This window comes from Candoia aspera, chromosome 1 (assembly GCF_035149785.1).
Source record: "Candoia aspera isolate rCanAsp1 chromosome 1, rCanAsp1.hap2, whole genome shotgun sequence".
NCBI classification, from domain to species: domain Eukaryota; kingdom Metazoa; phylum Chordata; class Lepidosauria; order Squamata; family Boidae; genus Candoia; species Candoia aspera.
In genome coordinates this window covers 340,772,069-340,793,243 of record NC_086153.1, presented here as the reverse complement: position 1 = coordinate 340,793,243, position 21,175 = coordinate 340,772,069, and the positions used below count along the sequence as shown (strand labels likewise).

Sequence of the window (21,175 nt, the reverse complement as noted above, 5' to 3'; positions counted from 1 at the left end):
CTTCCCTTCCCTTCCCTTCCCTTCCCTCCCTCCCTCCCTCCCTCCCTCCCTTCCTTCCTTCCTTCCTTCCTTCCTCTGCTCCTCTTCCCTCCTCCCTTCCCTTCCCTTCCCTTCCCTTCCCTTCCCTCCCTCCCTCCCTTCCTTCCTTCCTCTGCTCCTCCCCCCTTCCCTTCCCTTCCCTTCCCTTCCCTTCCCTTCCCTTCCCTTCCCTTCCCTCCCTTCCTTCCTCTGCTCCTCCCACCTTCCCTTCCCTTCCCCCTTCATTTATTTCCTTTCCTTTTCCAGCTCTCCAATTTTATGAAATGGCAGATACTTTCATAAGCAGCAGCCTTTTAATAAAACATGTTAGTTGGAAAAAGTGCTTCCAAATCCCATCAGACTTTTGAATCGTCCTGCAAGTATTTTGGTTGAGTCTTCTGTGTACAACACAGGTTGATTAACCTGGGTGTCAGTTGTGAAGCTGTTCCTCTTTCTCAGCTTCCTCTGAAGATAATTTTTTCAGAAAAAAATAATGCAGAACATAATTTAACTTTTTTGTGCGCTCTGCTCTCAGTCTCTGGGCCTTAAGTAACAACTGAGTCACAACTGTGAGATGGGTGACTGTATAAATCAGGAAGGAAGGCAGGAAGGAAGGCAGGCAGGCAGGCAGGCAGGCAGGCAGGCAGGCAGGAAGGAAATTTATACTATATTTTTCTAAGTATCAACATCCTAATCAAGAAGACAATACAAATGGATAAGACTAAGAAGTAAAAGAAATTAGGGATTAGTGTGGAAGCCAAAGACATGTCTTGGATGGAAAGTCCCAGAAACCAACTTTTAACCATGGCTAAAATAATGTGTCCCTTTTTTCTCATGGGGATGCCAGGATATCAATTCTAACTACCCTTGGGAGAATAGATGCTGCATCAGATCTTGGGGATCTTTATTTTTGGCTGCTCAAGATGGGGGTCTTTGGTCCAGGAGGAGACCCCAATGTTCTTCTTGATGGTGGAACCAGCAGTGGTTACTAGAACTAAGGCTAGAAGACCTGGGCAGAAAAAAAAAAGGACCAGGTCATGACTAGGTGGCAGCAAAGAAGATGCAAGCCCTTTGCTACCATCTAGTGGTTGTCTGGATTTTAGTAGCCCAGATTTGGTCTTAAAGATTAAACTCTATTTTGAGTCGAATCTGACTCCTAACAATGTTATGGACAGGCCCAGGCAGTCTTCTTCAGCACTTTATAGAAGTGATTTGCCATGGCTTTCACCTAGGATGTTTTTTTGACTCCCTACTCGAGCCTCCTGGTGGTCTCCTGTCCAAGTAACAGCCCTGCTTTGCTTTGGAGTCTGGACATGGTCAGCCAAGACCTGCTACCTGCTGAGGCCCAGGTCTGATAAGCCTAGATAAATGGCAGCCCTCCAAGGCTTCATTCCCACTGGGTGGCAGTAGAGAGGGACAGATGCTGGTCACCTGCGTTTTTCCATCATTCGTGCCCTGCCCAGGCTTTCCCATTTAGATCCAGGACCCTAGAGGCAGTAGGGCTCCAAGGTTGTCCACCCTGACTTGCTTCTGTAGGGCTCCAAGGTTGTCCACCCTTGACATATCGATTCTCCCTGGCTATCAGCTGGCCCCAGGAATTCCTTTTCCTCTTGCAGGTTCCATCTGTGTGCTATGAAGGGAAACGTGGACTGCTTGGAGGTGATGCTGGCCCATGGGGCAGATGCTCTGACCACAGACGGTTCAGGTGAGGATGCTATATTGCAGGGTTTCTCAACCATGCTGGCTGGGGAATCCTGGGAGTTGAAGTCCCCACATCTTAAAGTTGCCAGGGTTGAGAAACACTGCTCGATTGCATGGCTTTTTAGCACAAAAAAACCATTCTTCAGCAATGCTTCCCGGTGCCTCTCAACCTGGAGTCTGATGCAACTATCCCGGTTGGTGGTTTTGCATCCGTTTCTCCCCTTCCTCCATGAATGTATGTACTCTCCCTGAAAGCCCTCTAGGCTGGCTACCTTCCCCACATCCCATGGCAGCAAGTTCCCCAAGGTCATGCCATGCTAATCCTGTGAGGCTTGATCTCCTCCTCCTCTGTCCCAGCAAGTCTCCTCCGTTGGTTTTCTGCAAATAGCTTGGCCCTCTTTGTGGGATTTGACTTTTGACCCAGAGAATGTCCTTCCTGTTGGAATCAGAGCGGTGGCTTCTATCCTCGGCAGCCTGCGGTCCTCATAAAAGTCTCAACGTGCTCCTGTGCTCTTGCTTCCATGCTACTCCAGGACAACGTCAAATTGACCACCTCCAATGGGCTGATTAACACACACTGAATAAGGAGGAGCTGGGCCTGATCCCACTCATGCCTTGGGCATGTGATGGGCCAAGAGCATATTCTTTTGAATGCCAAAGGAGGCCAGCTGCCTGATCTGAGTAGAAATCAGGGAGCTACGATGGAGCTGTAGCACACCACGTTTGGAGATACTAAACCCATCTTTCCCCCCTCATACAAACCACATTTCCTCCTCCCACTTCAGAGCTGCTAGTTCAAGCTTTCGTTGGTGTCAGCCTGTGCTTTCTTCCATGCTTCATAAGACTCCTTTGAAAACAAGTCACCCCATGCTTTTCTTCTGTTGACCTTCTTCACCGCAGGCCACACAGCCCTGCATCTGTCGGCGAAACACGGCCACCCACAGTGTGTAAGCAAGCTGTTGCAGGTAATACCTCCTAGATGTATTTTCAGATGCTCCAAAGATCGTGCTGGGGGTGTCCAGAGGGGGGAAGGTCATGACACATGTAAAAAGGGGTGTGGCTTCAGTTGCAGGGTTGCCGGTGTCACATGACTTTGACCCCTTCCCCTTGTGGATGCTGTGGGAGATTGGAAAGCTTCCCGTCATTGATAGGTTAGATCATTATTGGCAAGTAACATTTTCTTGCTTTGGATGTGGCTGGTGGAAGTTTGATCCTAGCTAACCCTCCCTCCCTCCCCGCAAAGCTTTCAGCATTTCCCACTTTTCTTCCCCTCACTCAAATAGTCAGACTTGCCTGAGATGGTCAGGCGCAAACTAGATAGTAGACTTTGGTTAACAGCTAGGAAAGCATCATGGTTGTAATTCAGGAAAGGAAACCAGTGGAACCAGCTAACAGTGTCTGAGTAGGTGACAGGAATAGTATGGAAATTCTAGCCATTCCTGCTTCAGTTTTTCTGCTCTTCTTTCCATGCATACCCCTGTATAGAGACACTTGGGCCTCTGTTTTCTGTTAGACTTCAGCAGATGTGTCAATTGATATTGACTGTCTAGACCAGTGTTTCTCAACCTCAGCAACTTTAAGATGTGTGGACTTCAACTCCCAGAATTCCCCAGCCAGCATGCTGGCTGGGGAATTCTGGGAGTTGAAGTCCACACATCTTGAAGTTGCTGACCTTAAAGTTGCTGAGGTTGAGAAACACTGGTTGAGACACTCAGCGTTCAGTAATAGCAAAAGCTTTGCGGACTCACCCTGACTGGATGTTGATTTATCACAAAAAAGAAAGATGTAATATGCATACAGGGGACCTATCTAAAGCTGAACATGGGAATCAAGCCAGGCTCAGGTCCCAATTTTAGGCCTCTTCCTCCCACCCTTTCATGCCAACTGACACTTAGCCCTTTTTAGCCTAGCCTTGAGAATTGAAGACTTTACTTCCATGTTTACATAACGGGTCTGTCTGGCCTGAGAATTGTTTATTCCTGGCTCACCAGCTTCGGCCGTTCCATTCCCATGTTCCCTTGAACCGTCTGGTGAAGCCAGCTGCCTGTTTACATTCTTGGCATTTCTTCTCTGAGAATCTTCATGGGAATCTCTTGTCACTAACAGAATCTTGATCAGGAGAAATTCAGCGTCTTTTCTTGTTCTATTCTTGGGTGTTGTGTGCGTGTTCTTGATAAAACTAAAAACACGCTAGAGCTTGATATTTGACAACAATTTGGACACATCATTGCAAGGTTTTTTTGCAGCCCTGCAGACAGGATTTCACGCTGCCTTCTCCCAGGATTTTTTTTTGTTTTACGTTGTCTTCTTCTGTGCCTCTCTCTTTTGAAGTAAACTGATCTGTGTTTGACTGCCAGATAATTAAGCATCAGAATCCAGCCTTCACTGAATTGTTGATGCTAGGTTTTTCTGTCTCACCTCTAAGTCTTCCTGCCCTGTTGATGTAGCCGATAGCCAGGGAAGGACCGCACTCCACCATGCAGGTAAGTTCTAGAAGCATCTGACCTATGACTCCCCAGCAATGAAGGTATTTTGTCTGAAATACAAGCCAGATGTTGCTTCTGCACCCTTCTGTCAGAGCTAGCTGTAAGATGTGGACCTTGTCCAGATACGGGGCGTGGAAGCCCTTCAGAGGATCTGAAGGGGAAGCAGAGCCCACGATGGGCTCCTGCACCCTAGGAGGTCTTGAAACCAGACCTTATGGTCAAAGGGCCAGAAGTCTCAGCATCCGTCGCCCAGGTCACATCTGCTTCTCCTTGTCATCTGCAGCACCGACAGCAGTGATACGTTTGTGGGCAAAGTGCCTGGCGAATCACAAGTCAGGGAAAGGGGAACCTCACACAGATGTCTGCCCAGCTCAGGTTAAGGCGAACTCTAGACTCTGGCAATGTGCTTGTATGGAACTATCCTTGAGTACGATTGATTATGTGCCATCAAGTCACTATTGACGCTTAGTAACCACGTAGGAGGATCTGTCCCTAACCTGGTCTTTCAGGTGCCCCCATCTCCACGGTAGCTGAGTTCACCCACCTGGCAAGTTATTGCTGTTAACCTCCAACATCCTACATCTAGCAACCACCTGGAGGTTGCAAGCGATCCAGAATGCGGCGGTGCATGGAGCATTGGGCACTCCTCTGTTCGCCCATGTTGAACAAGCTGCACTTGCTCCCAGTTTCCTCCTGGGTGCAGTTCAAGGTGCTGGTTATGATCTTTAAAGCCCTGCCTGGCACGGGGCCAGGTTATCTGAGAGACCGCCTCTCCCTGAGGGTACTTGCCTGTCCCACCAAATCAGATAAAGTAGCCATGCTCCAGGTCCTTCCCTTAAATGTTGCCATCCAGTGGGATGTAAGAAGCGTGCCTTTTCTGTGGCAGCTCCTGTCCTGGGGAACCCCTTTCCCCTTGAGATCCAGCAGATCCCCCTGCTAGCTTTCCAGAAAGCTACAACGAGCTGGGTCTTCCCCAAGTGCTGGGACAGGGTGAAGTTGGAGTCTGGAGATGGTGTTGTTGGTTGCATTGGAGGAGAATGGCTGGGCTGCTGGGTTTTTGCCTCTTGTTTTTATTTTTTGGGCATTTTATCACCATGATGAGCTGCCCAGGGCTGTGTTTTTCAAGATGGGTGGCCATATAAGTCTAAGAAATCCTGAACACGTCTTAGAAGTTCCCAGACTTTCTCGGTTCATGGCCCTTTTGGTGTTGCAAAGATACGGCGTTACAGACGGATGTCGCAGACAAAGAAGGAAAAAATTAAAATATTTGGCCGGGGTGCACAGTTCAGGAACCATGAGCTTAAACTGGCTTGCTGTGGGTCCTTCCCATTGCAACAAACCTGGGCATGAGAACTTGAAGAAACTCTTCTGAAAATTCACCCAATGCTATGGAACAAAATGCACTTATGATTTGTGGTTTTGATGATTAGGAAAAAAAAACCCTGGATCATAGAAAAAAGTGAGCTTTTTTTTTGTAATCATAGAGGAAGAGTTAATTTTGTAATTGTATTTATATTTGCTGCAGAGGAAATCATTTTATTTCTTTTTGTTCTTCTTTTTGCACTTCTTCCTTTTTTCTTTCTTCCTTTGTTCCTTCTACTCCTTATGTTGTGTTAGATTTTATATCCTTTGTAATAAAATTTGTGCAAAAAAAAAAAAAGATAACAAAAATTCACCCGACGCACTTTCTGGAAAGGGCCTTCTCAGCGCATTCTTTCCAACGCGGTGTCCGAATGTCACAGGGAAGGTTTGGGAATGCCGGGGCTTGCAAGGAGCTCAATGCTTCCACAATGGGGCTGTTCTGGAGGAAGGCTAATTTAAGAGCGCCACCCCTTCCTTGTTTTATACACGTAAGATTAATCTATCACTTTTCCCTTTGGAAAGAATATTCAGGGCAATTCAGGGGTGTCCTCAGGAGGGTCCTAAACGTCACAATGGGGACCACAATTGAGCCCTGCCCTCTTTTTTCCCTTAAATCACACTTGGAACTGCCTGGGGCAATTCATATCCTAGATTGGAAGTTTATTTCTTTATTTGATTTCTATAGTTGCATCCTTCCCCATGAACTTTAAAGGTGATAGTGCTCACAACTTACAACGTGAAGGGTTTTTGAAGCGTAAACAGCAGGATATTTACTTGCAAAAAAATCCCAACCGTTATCAGTTAACATGGGTGGATTCTCATTTGGTTTATCTTTCAGCTAAAACACGTTCCTATTAACAAAGTGGGTCCTTTCTCCTCCTTTTTTTCCCAGCCATCCATGGATCTATCTCCTGTTTGGAAATCCTTTGTGACTTTAAGGCTTCCTTGAACGTTAAGGATCAGGTAAGAGCCTGCACCATGCCCGTTCAGGCGAAGTTGACAAGTTTCTGGGGTCCCTTCACTGTTGCTCCTACTGGCCTCACAACCAGATAAAAGCACTCACTAACCAGGGTTATAACCGTGCTGTCTTCTGAATGACCACGGAAAAGCTACCAAAAGGTGTACGGACACTTTTCTTGACTGTCTTTGTGTAGAACAAAATGTGTAGCCCTCTGGAACTGGAAAAGAGGTACTCAAAAACGTGTGAGGCACAGTGAAAAAGGGCCCTACCGCTGGTTATCTCATGCTTGGAGGAGAAAACATATTGATTGGTTATGTGCCGTCAAGACATTTTTGACGGCTAGCGACCACGCAGATTTTCTCCGTATTTTGCAGAATTATAGAGAAAGTAGCGTTGCTTTGGAGCAGAGCTACATGAGAATATAAGAACAGCCCTGCTGGATTAGGCCAGGGCCTGCCTTGGTCCGGCATTTTGTTACTCATAGCAGCCAACCAGATGCCACTTGGGTGCTCACAAGCAGGCGATAATATCCATCCACACCATTATGCCCTTGCAACTGGTATCTGGAGGCCTGCTGCCCCCAAGATTGGAGGGGGGGTGAATTGAAGACTCAACAGACGTGTCTGCCATGAATTTATTCAGCCAATGATCTCCTGTGTATCATGACGTCATCACACGGATGGTGCATGTGATGCTGTTGTGAGTTACACCTGATCCCTTGGCCTGGGAGCCTGTCTGATCAAAAGTTTGGTTGCCTGTTGCTGAACACTCAGTTTTATCCCCAAATGTTTCATTTGCACAGCCAAAATTATAATTTTGGCATGTTATTTCCCCCCCGCCAGCAAAATTTCAAAACAGAACACACACAATACTGCCCTTGGTCCTTCATCTAAAGGAAACCAATCCATATGTAAAAAAAAAACAGTGATTTACATTGGCCCAATGTGCACAAACATATATATAAAATTTAAAAACCAGGAAGAGTGAAAGAAGGGTTGGAACTTTAAATGTGAGTTCCATCTCATATGTTTTATCGGGGTAGAAACCCAGTAAAAACATGTGGACCTCAAAGAGTCTACTCTGACAGGCTCCTTAAGGTTTCCAAAACTTTCAGACCATTTCAAAAATTCTAGAATTCTCAAGTTCAAAGAGGCCTTGAGGGCACCTAAAACAAGCCTGTGCTTCATTAAAACTTCTCCTAGGGAGATGGCTACGTAGCCTCTCTGGATGTGTTCATCCAGCAACAGGAAGTTCACCACCTCTCCAGATCATTGGTTCCACTGTCCAGTTTTTCTGTCTGTTAGGAAGTTTTTCTAACATTCAATCAATATCTCTTCCCATAATTTCAATCCATGATTCCTTCTCCTTCTCTATTATGGAGGCTGGCCTTTCCTCTACGGGACATCCTTTCGTGTTGCTTTCCTATCTCAGTAATGTCTCAACTGACTTCTCAAATGTTCTCCTCCCCCTCCTCGTCATTCCCCCATCCCCTCCTTCTCCTCCTCCTCCTTTCCCTTCCCCTTCCCTAACCAGCTCCATCTCCATCTCCATGTCCATCTTCTCCTCCCCTTCTCCTTCCCTAACCAGCTCCATCTCCATCTCCATCTCCATGTCCATCTTCTCCTCCCCTTCCCCTTCCCTAACCAGCTCCATTTCCAACTCCATCTCCATCTTCTCCTCCCCTTCCCCTTCCCTAACCAGCTCCATTTCCAACTCCATGTCCATCTTCTCCTCCCGTTCCCCTTCCATAACCAGCTCCATCTCCATTTCCAACTCCATGTCCATCTTCTCCTCCCCTTCCCCTTCCCTAACCAGCTCCATCTCCCTCTCCATGTCCATCTTCTCCTCCCCTTCCCCTTCCCTAACCAGCTCCATCTCCATCTCCATCTTCTCCTCCCCTTCCCCTTCCCTAACCAGCTCCATCTCCATCTCCATCTTCTCCTCCCCTTCCCCTTCCCTAACCAGCTCCATCTCCATGTCCATCTTCTCCTCCCCTTCCCCTTCCCTAACCAGCTCCATCTCCCTCTCCATGTCCATCTTCTCCTCCCCTTCCCCTTCCCTAACCATCTCCATCTCCATCTTCTCCTCCCCTTCCCCTTCCCTAACCAGCTCCATCTCCATCTCCATGCCCATCTTCTCCTCCCCTTCCCCTTCCCTAACCAGCTCCATCTCCATCTCCATCTTCTCCTCCCCTTCCCCTTCCCTAACCAGCTCCATCTCCATCTCCATGCCCATCTTCTCCTCCCCTTCCCCTTCCCTAACCAGCTCCATCTCCCCTTCCCCTTCCCTAACCAGCTCCATCTCCTCCATGTCCATCTTCTCCTCCCCTTCCCCTTCCCCTTCCCTAACCAGCTCCATCTCCATGTCCATCTTCTCCTCCCCTTCCCCTTCCCCTTCCCTAACCAGCTCCATCTCCATCTCCATGTCCATCTTCTCCTCCCCTTCCCCTTCCCTAACCAGCTCCATTTCCAACTCCATGTCCATTTTCTCCTCCCCTTCCCCTTCCCTAACCAGCTCCATCTCCCTCTCCATGTCCATCTTCTCCTCCCCTTCCCCTTCCCCTTCCCTAACCAGCTCCATCTCCCTCTCCATGTCCATCTTCTCCTCCCCTTCCCCTTCCCTAACCATCTCCATCTCCATCTCCATCTTCTCCTCCCCTTCCCCTTCCCTAACCAGCTCCATCTCCATCTCCATCTCCATCTTCTCCTCCCCTTCCCCTTCCCCTTCCCTAACCAGCTCCATCTCCATCTCCATCCCCATCTTCTCCTCCCCTTCCCCTTCCCTAACCAGCTCCATCTCCCCTTCCCCTTCCCTAACCAGCTCCATCTCCTCCATGTCCATCTTCTCCTCCCCTTCCCCTTCCCCTTCCCTAACCAGCTCCATCTCCATGTCCATCTTCTCCTCCCCTTCCCCTTCCCTAACCAGCTCCATCTCCATCTTCTCCTCCCCTTCCCCTTCCCTAACCAGCTCCATCTCCAACTCCATCTTCTCCTCCCGTTCCCCTTCCATAACCAACTCCTTCAAGGAAAGAAAGGAGAACTTCCAAGAACTTCCATGTGGTTATGAAGTTGCTATAATCAAGATACAGATGTTTTAACTGACTGGGCAAGATATCCCCTACTCTCTCCTGGCAGGATGGGGCGACCCCTCTGATGCTGGCTGCCAAGAGGAACCACTCTGAGCTCTGCCGCTACTTGCTACACAGAGGAGCAGCTGTTAATGCAAGAGATCAGAAAGGCCGGTGAGGAAACTTTTGGGAGACGAGGAGAGGGAAGAGCCGGGAGTTTGCCTCCCTTTTTCCAAGTGACATGAAAGTTCAGATGAATGCCTCATGTAGCTCAGCATCACAGTCAACCCATGTTTTCAAGTGGTTCTTTCTCATCAGTTCTGATAGAGACCAGATTAGGACAAAGCTTGTCCACCTGTAGTGCCCGGTGTTGTGTTTAAGATGATCAACGCTTTAGTCTGCAGGAGGAGACTTATGGGCCCAATAGCACCCCTACAGCTTTCCACGACTGCATTCATCAAAATTACAAAGCTGGTTAAAAGCTGAGCATGTGAATGGGTTTATACGGAAGGAGGTCATCCTTAAAGTATTAGCCTACAAAAATATTTACTTGAAAGTGGCCAAGAATGAAGCACTCTGAGAACAAGGTAGAACTTCCAAGACATGCTGGCACAGAATTCCCTGACAGCATTGAAAGGCTGCCTTTGGATGCAGACTCAAAGTTTTCATATTCAAAGACCGCAATTAACTAAGACTTGTCCTGGGTAGCATTTTTGAGGGTTACTTCTGTAATACTAACCCTAGGATCAAAACCCTTCTCCTTGGATTTATGGTGCCTGTCTTTGCTTCAGAACAGCCCTGATGGTTGCCTGTGAGAATGGCAGTGTGGAGACAGTTGAGGCTCTTGTCCATGGCGGGGCAAGGGTCAGCCTCATCGATGCTACAGGCCGTGATGCAGCACACTATGGAGCTGCGACAGGCAATGCCCTCATTCAGCACTATCTCCAAGACGCTGCCCAACGCCACTCCTGGGCCAGTGGTAAGACCCCTGTGCTCCTTCCCTGATGCTGGTCCTGTTGAAGAAAGAGGGACATTGTCTCTGTCTTCCCCAAGGAATTGGGGCAGGGAACTTGAAATGGAAGTCTGGGTTGGCCAGGAAGAAACTCATAATGACCTTTAGCTGGATTGGAGGTCGGTTTCCTCCACCCGAGTGACCACTTCTAAGGACTCTTCACATCATAGAAACATTGATGGCAGGACCTCAGAGGTCAACTAGTCTGAGTGGTGGAGGATCTTCCAAGCACTTTGGACAGAGGGCTATCCAGCCTTTGTTGGAAGCTCACCATGGAAGGAGAACATGCCACCTTCTAAGGTAGCCCCATTTCACTGGTTGGCCGCTCCTACCATCAGGACTCTCTACCCAAACATTTCCCTGAATCTCCTTCCTGGTAGTTTCAACCCACTGCTTCTCTTTCTGCCCTCTGGGGTGGCAGAGAACAAGTCCTCTCCCTCCGTTGTCCGACAGTTCTTCCCATGTCTGCTGCCACCTCTCCTCTCCATCTTCTCTTTGGCCAGCAAAGCCAGACTTTGCCCAGGTTTCCAGCCCCTCACCACCCTGGGAGCTGTAATAAGCAACTGCATGTTCCTATCCTAAGTGGCATCATGGGCGGAGACCCCCGGCAGACCTCCAAGCAGTGCAGGACTTTGGGCTGTAAACCCCCCTCCCCTCTTTTAGTCCTTCGGCCATTCTGCGGTGCAGGAGGACCCTCTTTGGGTGCTCAACCCCAAACCGTTGGATGGTTCCTTGCCAACCTTTTTGAATTCTATCTTGAAATACCCCTTTGATGTGTTTGTCTTTTTTGCAGAAGAACCATCACCTGATCTGTCTTCTCAGGTAATCTTTTCCATTCCACAAGGGCACACTGGCACCAGCAGTTGGGAGATTGACTCTTAATTTATTTGTTTGTTTGTTAAATTTATATCGCCGCCCATCTCCCCCAATGGGGGACTCTGGGTGGTTTACAATAAATAGCATTAAAACACAGCCAGATAAAAATTACATAAAAATATACATAAAAACAAACGCAAAATCCGAGTGGAGATGGATCACTAAGTGGTGCTATGGTATATTAATATTACATATTTATGCTCCTCCCTCCCCTTCCCATTCCTTCCCTCCCTCCCTCCCTGTCCTCTCCTCCTGCCCTCCTCCTCCTCTCCATCCCTCAGGCATCTTCTTCTCGGCAGTCTCTCTGCAAGGAGAAGAGCAGCAGTCCAAGGAAGCGGAAGGCACCTCAACCGCCCACAAGTAACCCCACCCAGGTAGGAGGCTGATGGGCTCAGATGCCCAGATGATCCACTAAAGAAAGGGGAGGAGGAGCTCACGTACTCCTTTGGCTGAAAATGCACCATCTTGGCATGGAGGGGGGCTGACTGGGGATTCCAGGGTGGCTGGCTCAAGCAGGAAGTGGAAGAGCATCGTGGAAGGTGGACATGGTGACTCCCAAGCCAGGGAGTTGGGCAGAGACGTATTCTTGGGTTTCTCTCCCATGTGATATTGTGACATCCTCCAGCAGCAACCATTCCACCCGTTGCCCATCTCCCCACAGTCCTACTTGCATGCCCAACAACCCCTCATGGCGTTGACCACCAGGAGGCGCTCTGTGACCAGTTTCATCCTTACTGGGTCTCATGAGATATAAGTAGCCAAGTGTTATCTACCAGGGATTGAACTCATGGACCGTTGCACTTTATTTATTTATTATTCAAATTTCTATTACCGCCCATCTCCCCCCAAAGAGATGGGCGGTAGATGACTCTATCAGCTGCACTACTTTTAGGAGCTATCCAAATCCTGGTGCTCACGGTTGCAGGAATCCAAAACACTGCCCCTTTTTTGTTTTGGCACAATGACCACCACAGCTGCTGGCTTGGAATTAGCCTGAGGCTGGTGCCAGACTTGGAAGGGAATTTTCTTTGCTCGTGATCGTTTTTCTAATTTCTCCAAAGCCTCAAACCACAGGTGAGGCTCCACACAAATTAAACACATGAAAAATGTTGAATGCTAATGCACAGCTTATAATTGCATCATAGGTTATTTGGTGGGGGTCCAAGTCGGTATCTGGTAACCAGTGTGGGATTATAGTATATAATATATCATCTATATCGGTCTTTGTCAACCTCGGCAACTTTAAGATGGGTGGACTTCAACTCCCAGAATTCCCCATGCTGGCTGGGGAATTCTGGGAGTTGAAGTCCACCCATCTTAAAGTTGCCGAGGTTGACAAAGACTGATCTATATATTACTAAAACTCTCGTGTCTGTCTGTAATCTTTAACTGGGCGAAATGGTGCATCGTCGGCCAACAATTTTTGAACCAAGATACCTCAGATGGGCTAACTTACAAAATGCATCCAACATCCAGGAGCCATGACTCCCGTGGAATAGAAATTTGGCAAATTTTATGAAACATTTGATGGCATAAAAACGATCCTAAAACATTTGATGGCATAAAAACGATAATAAAACTTTTGATGGCATAAAGACGATCCTAAAACTTTTGATGACATAATACAAAATGTCATAAAACCTTTCCTGGGGTCAACTCCTGATGTTTGACTGGGCTATACAGTTCACCCTGGGCTACTTTCAAGGCAGGTCCATCTCTGAAGGCCTCCCTGAATTTTAAAGAACTTTTCCAGTGAAGGCAGGACATTAGAAGCTCTGCCACTGTTGAAGGCGTTGAGGAATCTGGTAAGGAAATATCTCTGAAATGATGACCCAACGGGTCACGGGTTGTCTAGTCCTTATTAGAATATAATAAGGACTAGACAATAATGTAACTTTGAGTTGGGTTCAGCTCCGAAGGACAGCGTCTCGGCAGTTTTCACGGCAGTGATTCTGCAATGTTTTGCTCCTGCCCTCTCACAGGATGGTTTTCCAACTTCCTAGTTAAGGGGTATCCGCAGGATAGGGTCAACAAAGTCAAGATGGGGATGGTGATAGTGTGATTTTTATGGGTGTTGTACACAGAGTGCACAAAGAAAACAGGCAGAGTTTCAATCACACTGTCACAAACACCTTCTTGACTACATCCTGCAGACGTCCCTGCTCCCAGCCCTGAGCTTTCTTGTGGCCCATCCAAAGACCAGCCAGGGCTGATCTTCCTTAGCTTGCAAAACAAGCCGAGGGTGAGATCTCCCATCTGCAGAGCATGTACAAACAAACCCACTTCCGTTTCTTTCTGCTTTGCATTTTGTTTTTTGATTACACCCCAATCTAATTCGGTTCACATTTCTCCAAACATCTGCATTTCTGTCTGCCTTTTTGCCTCCTGGACCAATTCCCAAAACCTGATTCGGTATTTTGTATTTCCTCACACCCTGCTGCTCGCTTGGCCAGCTGACTTGTAACATGAAAAAAAAATGCAGAGAAAAAAAATCACAGAGACATCAGATGCAAAAGAAAGTGGAGGGTCTCAGAGGCATCCTTTGCCCTTGAGCCATCCAGAATTTCCAAAAGGCTCTGGGCTGCCGGCTGCATCTTAGAAGCCATGAAACACTGTTAGTATGGCAGTGTCAACCCTACAGGTAGACAAACCAGGCAACCGACTTCACAGGGTGACTAAAACCTACTTTATTGAGATAGGCTATACTGTAACAGTGTTTCTCACCCCTGGCAACTTTAAGGTGTGCGGACTTCAACTCCCAGAATTCTGGCTGGGGAATTCTGGGAGTTGAGCCTCACTGTGTTTGTGGGTTTGTTTAATGGATCTGTAGTGCTGCCAAACTCATCCAATGTGATTCTGGGCAACTTTCCCCCCCCCCTCTTATACGCAAGGAGTCAGGGACAGCCAGCCAGTCTCTTTCTAACACCTTCCTGCCCCACGGGCTTAATGCATGCTTCTGCACCTCTTGTGATCCTAATGGCTTCTGGACGCCTTCTGCAAGGTCATTTCCACAGGTCCCTACAGCCATGCTTCCTCGCTGGGCTTCCTTTGATGCAGCTTTTGTTGACGTCAACACGGTGCCCGCTGTTATTCCCAAGCACGCCCCCAATCCCCCCCCATCCCAACCCCAGCACATCTGCTGATCGATGCGTCCACGTACTCAGCGTTAAGCAGCCCAGATTCAGCTGCCCGCACTCCAGCTCACGGGGTGAGGATCCTGCAGTGGGATTATGACTGAGATTGGATGCGGGGAAGAGGGAGGAGATGGATGTGTCAGTCCGGCCTGGATTTTTGTTCCTAGGAGGACCGGGAAGCCTACGAGGAGATTGTGAGGCTGCGGCAGGAGAGGGCTCAGTTTCTGCAAAAGATCCGGGAACTGGAGCAGCTCCAGGAGAGACAGAAACAGGAAGTGAGTCTTTGAGTGCTGTCCTGGGTAACGATGCTCGGAATGCATCTTAGAAACCCAGCATCTGCCTGGTGCTCTGTGCCTGTCCTCAGCAGCGCAATAGCGCATGTTAAGGGTAAAGAAGAGAGGTCGTGCATCCTTGCGCTTCCTGCAAAGCTTGGGTTGATGTGCTGTTTTGGGGCAAAAGGAGCCCCGTTTCAGAAATTAAAGGCATGTCAAAGGAGTCCCTCTAACTCTCCAAGCTCCCCCCCCCCGAGAAACATTGTCTACTTTCATCTTAGCTTTCTCTTTTGTCCCTGCCAAAGGCGTTTTACAAAATCTTGGTATTCTGTTATCTGAAATAGTTTTTACCCTAGTCTTTGCTGCTCCACCCTGCTGCTCTTTTATCATTTCACTGGGGTTTTATTCTACTTCTGCTTTATTTTATCTTCTGTCAATCCCTATCAGAATTGTGAAGGGTGGTTTCAAGAGATCGGTTAATCAACAAGGCATCTTCATGGCAATGACTCTACCCCTTTTCTTCCCTTTTGCCTCTGGGTAGCAGCTGGAGTTCCAGAATGGCTCCTTGCCTACTCTGGAGAAGCAGGTAGGTCTTCTCCTGGAACAGATGACAGGCATGTTGTTGAAATCATGACGATGTCATACAGTACAATGTCATAACGCAGGTGTTGCAAACACTGTATTGGGTTCTATTGGCATGATGTCGTGGCATGTTTAATATCACTCACCCCCTCTGCAGATTGCCATGCCCAAGACCCACTTTGGGGCTTTCAAGGAAGAAACCAAAACAGTAAGTGCTAGACGGAACATTACTTTGACTTACCACAAGGCAGCTTCCTATACTTCTGTTTCGGACAGGTCCTGAGTGACCCCAGAGATGAGAACCTTGGTTTCAGGACCACAACTCTGTGGTAGAACATATGCCTCTGTGGTCAAAAAGTCCAGAGTCAGTCCTGAACATCCCCAGTTAGTGAATTGGAAGTCACTCCTATTTCAAATCTGCATGTGAAGGGCTGCAAATCACGGCTCAGGACCGGAGTCCCTTAAACCTGGTATGGGTCCCAATAAACACACCAAGTGAGAAATAGGATAACCCTTTTATGTGAGCGCTCAAGTAACAAGGGGGCCTCTCCTCTGAAAAGGAGAGCCCTTTGTGTTAGTGGACAGCATCTTTTATACCATTGTCTATAAGATACAGTTAGAGGGACGCGGTGGCGCTGCGGGTTAAACCGCTGAGCTGCTGAGCTTGCCGATCGGAAGGTCGGCGGTTCGAATCCGCGCGACGGGGTGAGCTCCTGTTGCTAGTCCCAGCTCCTGCTCACCTAGCAGTTCGAAAACATGCAAATGTGAGTAGATCAATAGGTACCGCTTCGGCGGGAAGGTAACGGCGTTCCGTGTCGTCATGCTGGCCACATGACCCGGAAGTGTCTACGGACAACGCCGGCTCTAAGGCTTAGAAACGGAGATGAGCACCGCCCCCTAGAGTTGGACACGACTGGACTTTACGTCGAGGGAAACCTTTACCTTTACCTATAAGATACAGTTACAAGCATAAAATGATTATTGGACCATTTCTGTCACAGGGTACACAGGCATGGATACATTTGTGCTATCTATGTTAACTATGCACTACATCCACACCCATCACCATTTAGGGATTCCTCCCCTCCTTTGGGTGTAAAATTCCATCTTGGCCCCTCCTTTGGGAGTGGAACGATCTAATAATGGGAGGAGAACTTAACATTACAATTACCTGTCCAGTTACTTTCGGACAAGATATCCCCCGTATGCGCATGCTTGCATTCTGGTATTATCTTCTGCTGGTTCTGGTTTGTATTCCCTTCCCTTAGCTTCCATTCGTGCCACCTCCCAACTTATACCGATCATGCACTTGCCAGCCTCCCTCACATTCCAACTTATTCTTAGGCATCCGTATCCCCCAGGAGAGCCTTGGAGCTCTTGAGACAAGGAAGCTATTATCTTCCTTGACATTTACAGCTTACACAGTTAGCTGAACACGTACGTTCCTTATAAGAAGGAATAAAATTCTGTCTCCACACATGTACTGCTGCAAAAAATCGGGAACCAGAGGGTCTCAGGGCTTGACTCAGTAAAACGTGTCTTCCTGTGTTCCTAACGTGTCAGAATTTGTGGCCTGTTTCGGGACCTGGTGAGCAGAAATCAGCGGCCAGGAGAACGAAGAGTCTATTACTGCATGGCGTTCGTGCTTTGTTGGTTGGGTTCCCAAAAACAAGGAAATCTAAAGCCCAGTTAACAGGTTGCCTCAGGTGCTAGAGAGTCCCAGGGCAGGAATGCAGAGAATGTAAACAGACCCCTGCCACTTTCAAGCGTCTCTGGGAAACGAAAGGCCAGATTATCGTTAGAGGAAAAACGTGAAGAGACGGCACTGGATTTGAACCCAAGGAAGGGATGAGTTTGGGACCAGCCTCAATGGCTCAGTTACTGCCAGCCATTTGTAATTATTTCCGTTCCCTTGGGGGAGCCTGCTGAGAAGACTCGGTGGCTGCAAGTGATGCCCAAACAGTGAGCTGTCTTTTGGCTTAAGGTGACGGCATGGTTCGCGCAGCATGAAAAGCAATGGCTGAGCTTCTCATAGGAATGTGTAGATCCGAAGCATCTTTCAGATTTCGGATTTAAAGACACACATTCCTAGTTTCCCACAGTGAACTGCAAATCATCCAACTCCATTTTAGCCTAGTTCAGCATGTTGTGTGAACTCAGCCAGCCAGTAACTCTAAGTCCATCCAGTGGTCCTGTAATGCACCAGGAACTGCTGTAGCTAGGAGTTCTCTCTCTGTTCAGAAGTATTCACCAGATACCCAAATAGGCGAGCGTCACAGTTGGAATGCAATCTCGTTTTCTGTGATCTACCAGCTAGAAGATCTTCAGAACCAACTGGCGGAGACAGCAAACGAGAAAGAAGATCTTGGGAAGGAACTGGAGGTGCTACGAAGCCGTCTTTCATTGTTTGAGGTACTGAAGGAGTATTGGAGGGTCAAGACATTCCTCTGAGCTGGAGGTACATGTCTTGCTCAAGTGGAGTGACTGGGCGAGCTGTCCAGCCATTCTGTGGCCAGGTCGGAGCAGCGGACAGCGTCCTAGGAGAGGCAAAAGGCACGCCTGGCTTTTGCATAAAAGCATTTTCCAAAATAGTCGTCTTTTCCTTGAGCCGAACACGGTCAGTCCCGTTCTTATCTGTAGCCCCCTGTCTTAGGCTCCCACTTTCTGGAAACCTCTCATCTAATCTTCTGTTTGTGCAGAATGAGAAGGAAAATACCAGCTACGATGTGGAAACTCTGCAGGATGAAGAGGGGGAGCTGCTGGAGTTCCCAGGTAAGGCCTTGTTCTTCACCTCTCTGCAGAGGACAGGTTCGAGCTGAGCCAATCTTTACGTTAGGTACCCTCTAACTACACTGGATTGTAACTTCCATCTCCCAGGCAATAAGCTAATGATGTTTCACCTGACCGTAAGTTGGTGTTGGCTCTTCGTGCCCACATAGATCAATTTTCTCCATGATGATCTGTTGCTGACTTGGTCCTTCAAGTCTTCCAACAGTGCACCCATCACCACTGTAACTGAGACCATCCACCTAGCTTGATGGTCCTCCTCCTCCTCTTCTCTTTCCTTCCCGCTTTCCAGCATCAGAGCCTTCTCCAGAGAGCTGGGTCTGTGCGTCATGTGTTCAGAGTAGGATAGTTTGAGCTGGGTCATTGGTGCCTTGAGTGAGAACTCTTGAGTTGATTTGTTTGACAATCTATTTCTTTGTTTTCTTGGCTCTCCAAGGTATTCTCAGGAATCTTCTCCAGCACCGAAATTCGAAAGCCTCAATACTGTTCCTGCCCTGCTTCTTCAGCGCCCAGATGTCTCGCTTAGATTACTGTAATGCAGTGTTGTGGGGCTACCTCTAAAGATTGTCTGGAAGCTGTAACTGGGCTAGAAGACAGTTGCCCGATTATAAAATGGGACAGCTAGCTGTCAGCTGTAACACCAGCCCTGAAAGCACTGCACTGCACTACTCTACTGGGCCCAATTGAAGGTGTTGACATTGGTCTACACAAAGCCCTAACTTATTTAGGATCCCAATACTTAAAAAAAAAATCTTCCCCAATGCCCTGCAAACCATGGGGTAACATCAGTTGAGGAGGCCCTCCTCATGGCTCCATGGGTGGCTTTGGCTCAGACTGGTGATCAGCAGCATGGCCTTTTCAGTGACCATCCCCAGTGATGAGACTGTCTCCCCAGAGATATTCAGTTGGCTTCCACACTTCCTTCTTTCAAAAGACAGTTGAGGACACGCATGTGTTCGTAAGATAAACAGTTATACCCAACGCCAAGCTGGTTTTTATTTTGTTCCTGTTTGTTCAGATGAATTGTGTTCCTTTGTTATGTCTTGTTACCACAAGATGTGGGGCTGGCTACCAGCTGGGCTGGCTTCACGAAAGGGCGGGAGCCATTCGTGGGAGACGTGGGGATCAAGGGCTCTTAGCCTTGATGACAGTGGGGCCTCCTCTGAAGGCCATCTGCCGGGAGACCGGTGGGCTTCCTCGAGCAGTTGATGGGCCACTGGGAGAGCAGGCTGCAGGACTAGAAGGACCAAGGTCCCACCCAGCAGGGCCCATCTTATGGTTGTTTTATTGCTGTGGTTTTCCTTAAATCACTCTTGCACTCTTCCTTATTATAAATCCCTCCGGACTCCCTTGGGAAGAAGAGCAGCGTAGAAATAAAACAAACAAACTAGCGACATGCTCTTGCCAATCACAGCAGTGCTGAACCCCTGGCTTGCCTGCAGTGATTTCTTTCCTTCCATTGGGGGAAAACTAAGTTTCCCCTGGAACCTGTTTTGCACATTAGCTTAGCTAAAAGGGGACTGGTAGCATTTCTGAACACTGTACCTCAGTGCTTCTCAACCTTGGCAACTTTAAGATGGGTGGACGTCAACTCCCAGAATTCCCCAGCCAGCAAAGCTGGCTGGGGAATTCTGGGAGTTGACGTCCACCCATCTTAAAGTTGCCTGTACCTCCTAATGGGGATGCATTTGTTCAGGAGACATTGTCTTCACCTATGATACTATTTAAGACTCAAGAAGCACTCCAAGGACCTCTGTCCCGAGGTCAAAAAAGTCAAGATGGCAGCCACAACTACGAGATTGAAGCTTCACCCCCTTATGTCTTTTGCAGGACAGATAAAAAAGACGTGGGGTTTCAGTCACATAGTTGTGGGCTCCATCTTGTCCTTTTGACCCTTTGACACTCCTGAACAAGCCCCTCCAGACAGGTTTTTTTTTTTTCCCAGCTAACAGTCAAATTTTCATTCTGAGTATGTTAGGTCCGAGGGAGCGGTGTTTTCCTCTCTTTAGGTCTAATATTTTTTGCACATCTTCAGGTCTGGTCTTAACGAGCCATACCTCTATTTCCCTTTACTTCTTAGGGGCCACCTCCACTGAGCAGCTCAGTGGTGGATCTGAGGGAAAGATTGCAAGTCCTTGTACCCTTAGCCTGGAGTGGGCTTCTCCACCAGCTTGGAGCTATTTTTCTGGATTTCTTCACCGTTTGGTTTGCTTTCGCGCTCTTTCTCTCTTTTTTTTTTTTAAACAGCGGCTGAACTTCTTCTATCCAAAAAAAACTTAAGTGCCTCTACTGAAGAACTCGTTGCAACCCTGCAGGGCCAGATAGAGTCCCTGATCCAGAAGAACAAGAAGTTAATGGAAAAAATACAGGTAAATCACAGCTCTGCCCACCTGGGCATTGAGAAATCTACCTAGCTGTTGTGGATAAATATTGTGTTTGTTTGTTTGTTTGTTTGTTTCATTTTATATCCCGCCGTTATAATTTTGTTATAAATAACTCAAGGCAGTGAACATACCTAATTCCTCCTCCTCCTTTCCCCACAACAGCAACCCTGTGAGGTGGGCTGGGCTGAGAGAGAAGGACTGGCCCAAGGTCACCCAGCCGGCTTTCGTGCCTAAGGCGGGACTAGAACTCTCCTACCATGCCTGATTGGCTCTTGGGCTGAGATAAAGTGACTGGCCCAAGGGCACCCAGCCAGCTTTCAGGCCTAAGGCAGGACTGGAACTCTCCTACCACGCCTGATTGGCTCTTGGCTGAGAGAGGGGCTGGCCCAAGGGCACCCAGCCGGCTTTCATACCTAAGGCAGGACTAGAACTCACAGCCTCTAGTTTCTAGTCCATTGGTCGCACCCGCTCTCCTGTGGTTCCAAAAAGCCCTTAAAACCTGTTTTAATGGTTGTTTTTAATCCAGACTGTCT

General features: G+C 48.1%; 1 protein-coding gene across 1 annotated transcript in view; it reads left to right on the top strand.

Annotated features, from left to right (window-relative positions):
* Positions 1-21,175, top strand: part of ANKRD24 (ankyrin repeat domain 24) — a 40,065-nt gene that overhangs the window by 4,716 nt on the left and 14,174 nt on the right. The window contains exons 3-15 of the mRNA XM_063290973.1: positions 1,635-1,723; positions 2,620-2,684; positions 4,145-4,202; positions 6,460-6,530; positions 9,663-9,769; positions 10,387-10,574; positions 11,401-11,429; positions 11,765-11,857; positions 14,785-14,892; positions 15,431-15,479; positions 17,789-17,883; positions 18,171-18,243; positions 20,506-20,627. Of these exons, the coding sequence (XP_063147043.1) occupies positions 1,635-1,723; positions 2,620-2,684; positions 4,145-4,202; positions 6,460-6,530; positions 9,663-9,769; positions 10,387-10,574; positions 11,401-11,429; positions 11,765-11,857; positions 14,785-14,892; positions 15,431-15,479; positions 17,789-17,883; positions 18,171-18,243; positions 20,506-20,627 (1,147 nt within the window). The remainder of the gene's footprint in view (positions 1-1,634; positions 1,724-2,619; positions 2,685-4,144; positions 4,203-6,459; positions 6,531-9,662; positions 9,770-10,386; positions 10,575-11,400; positions 11,430-11,764; positions 11,858-14,784; positions 14,893-15,430; positions 15,480-17,788; positions 17,884-18,170; positions 18,244-20,505; positions 20,628-21,175) is intronic.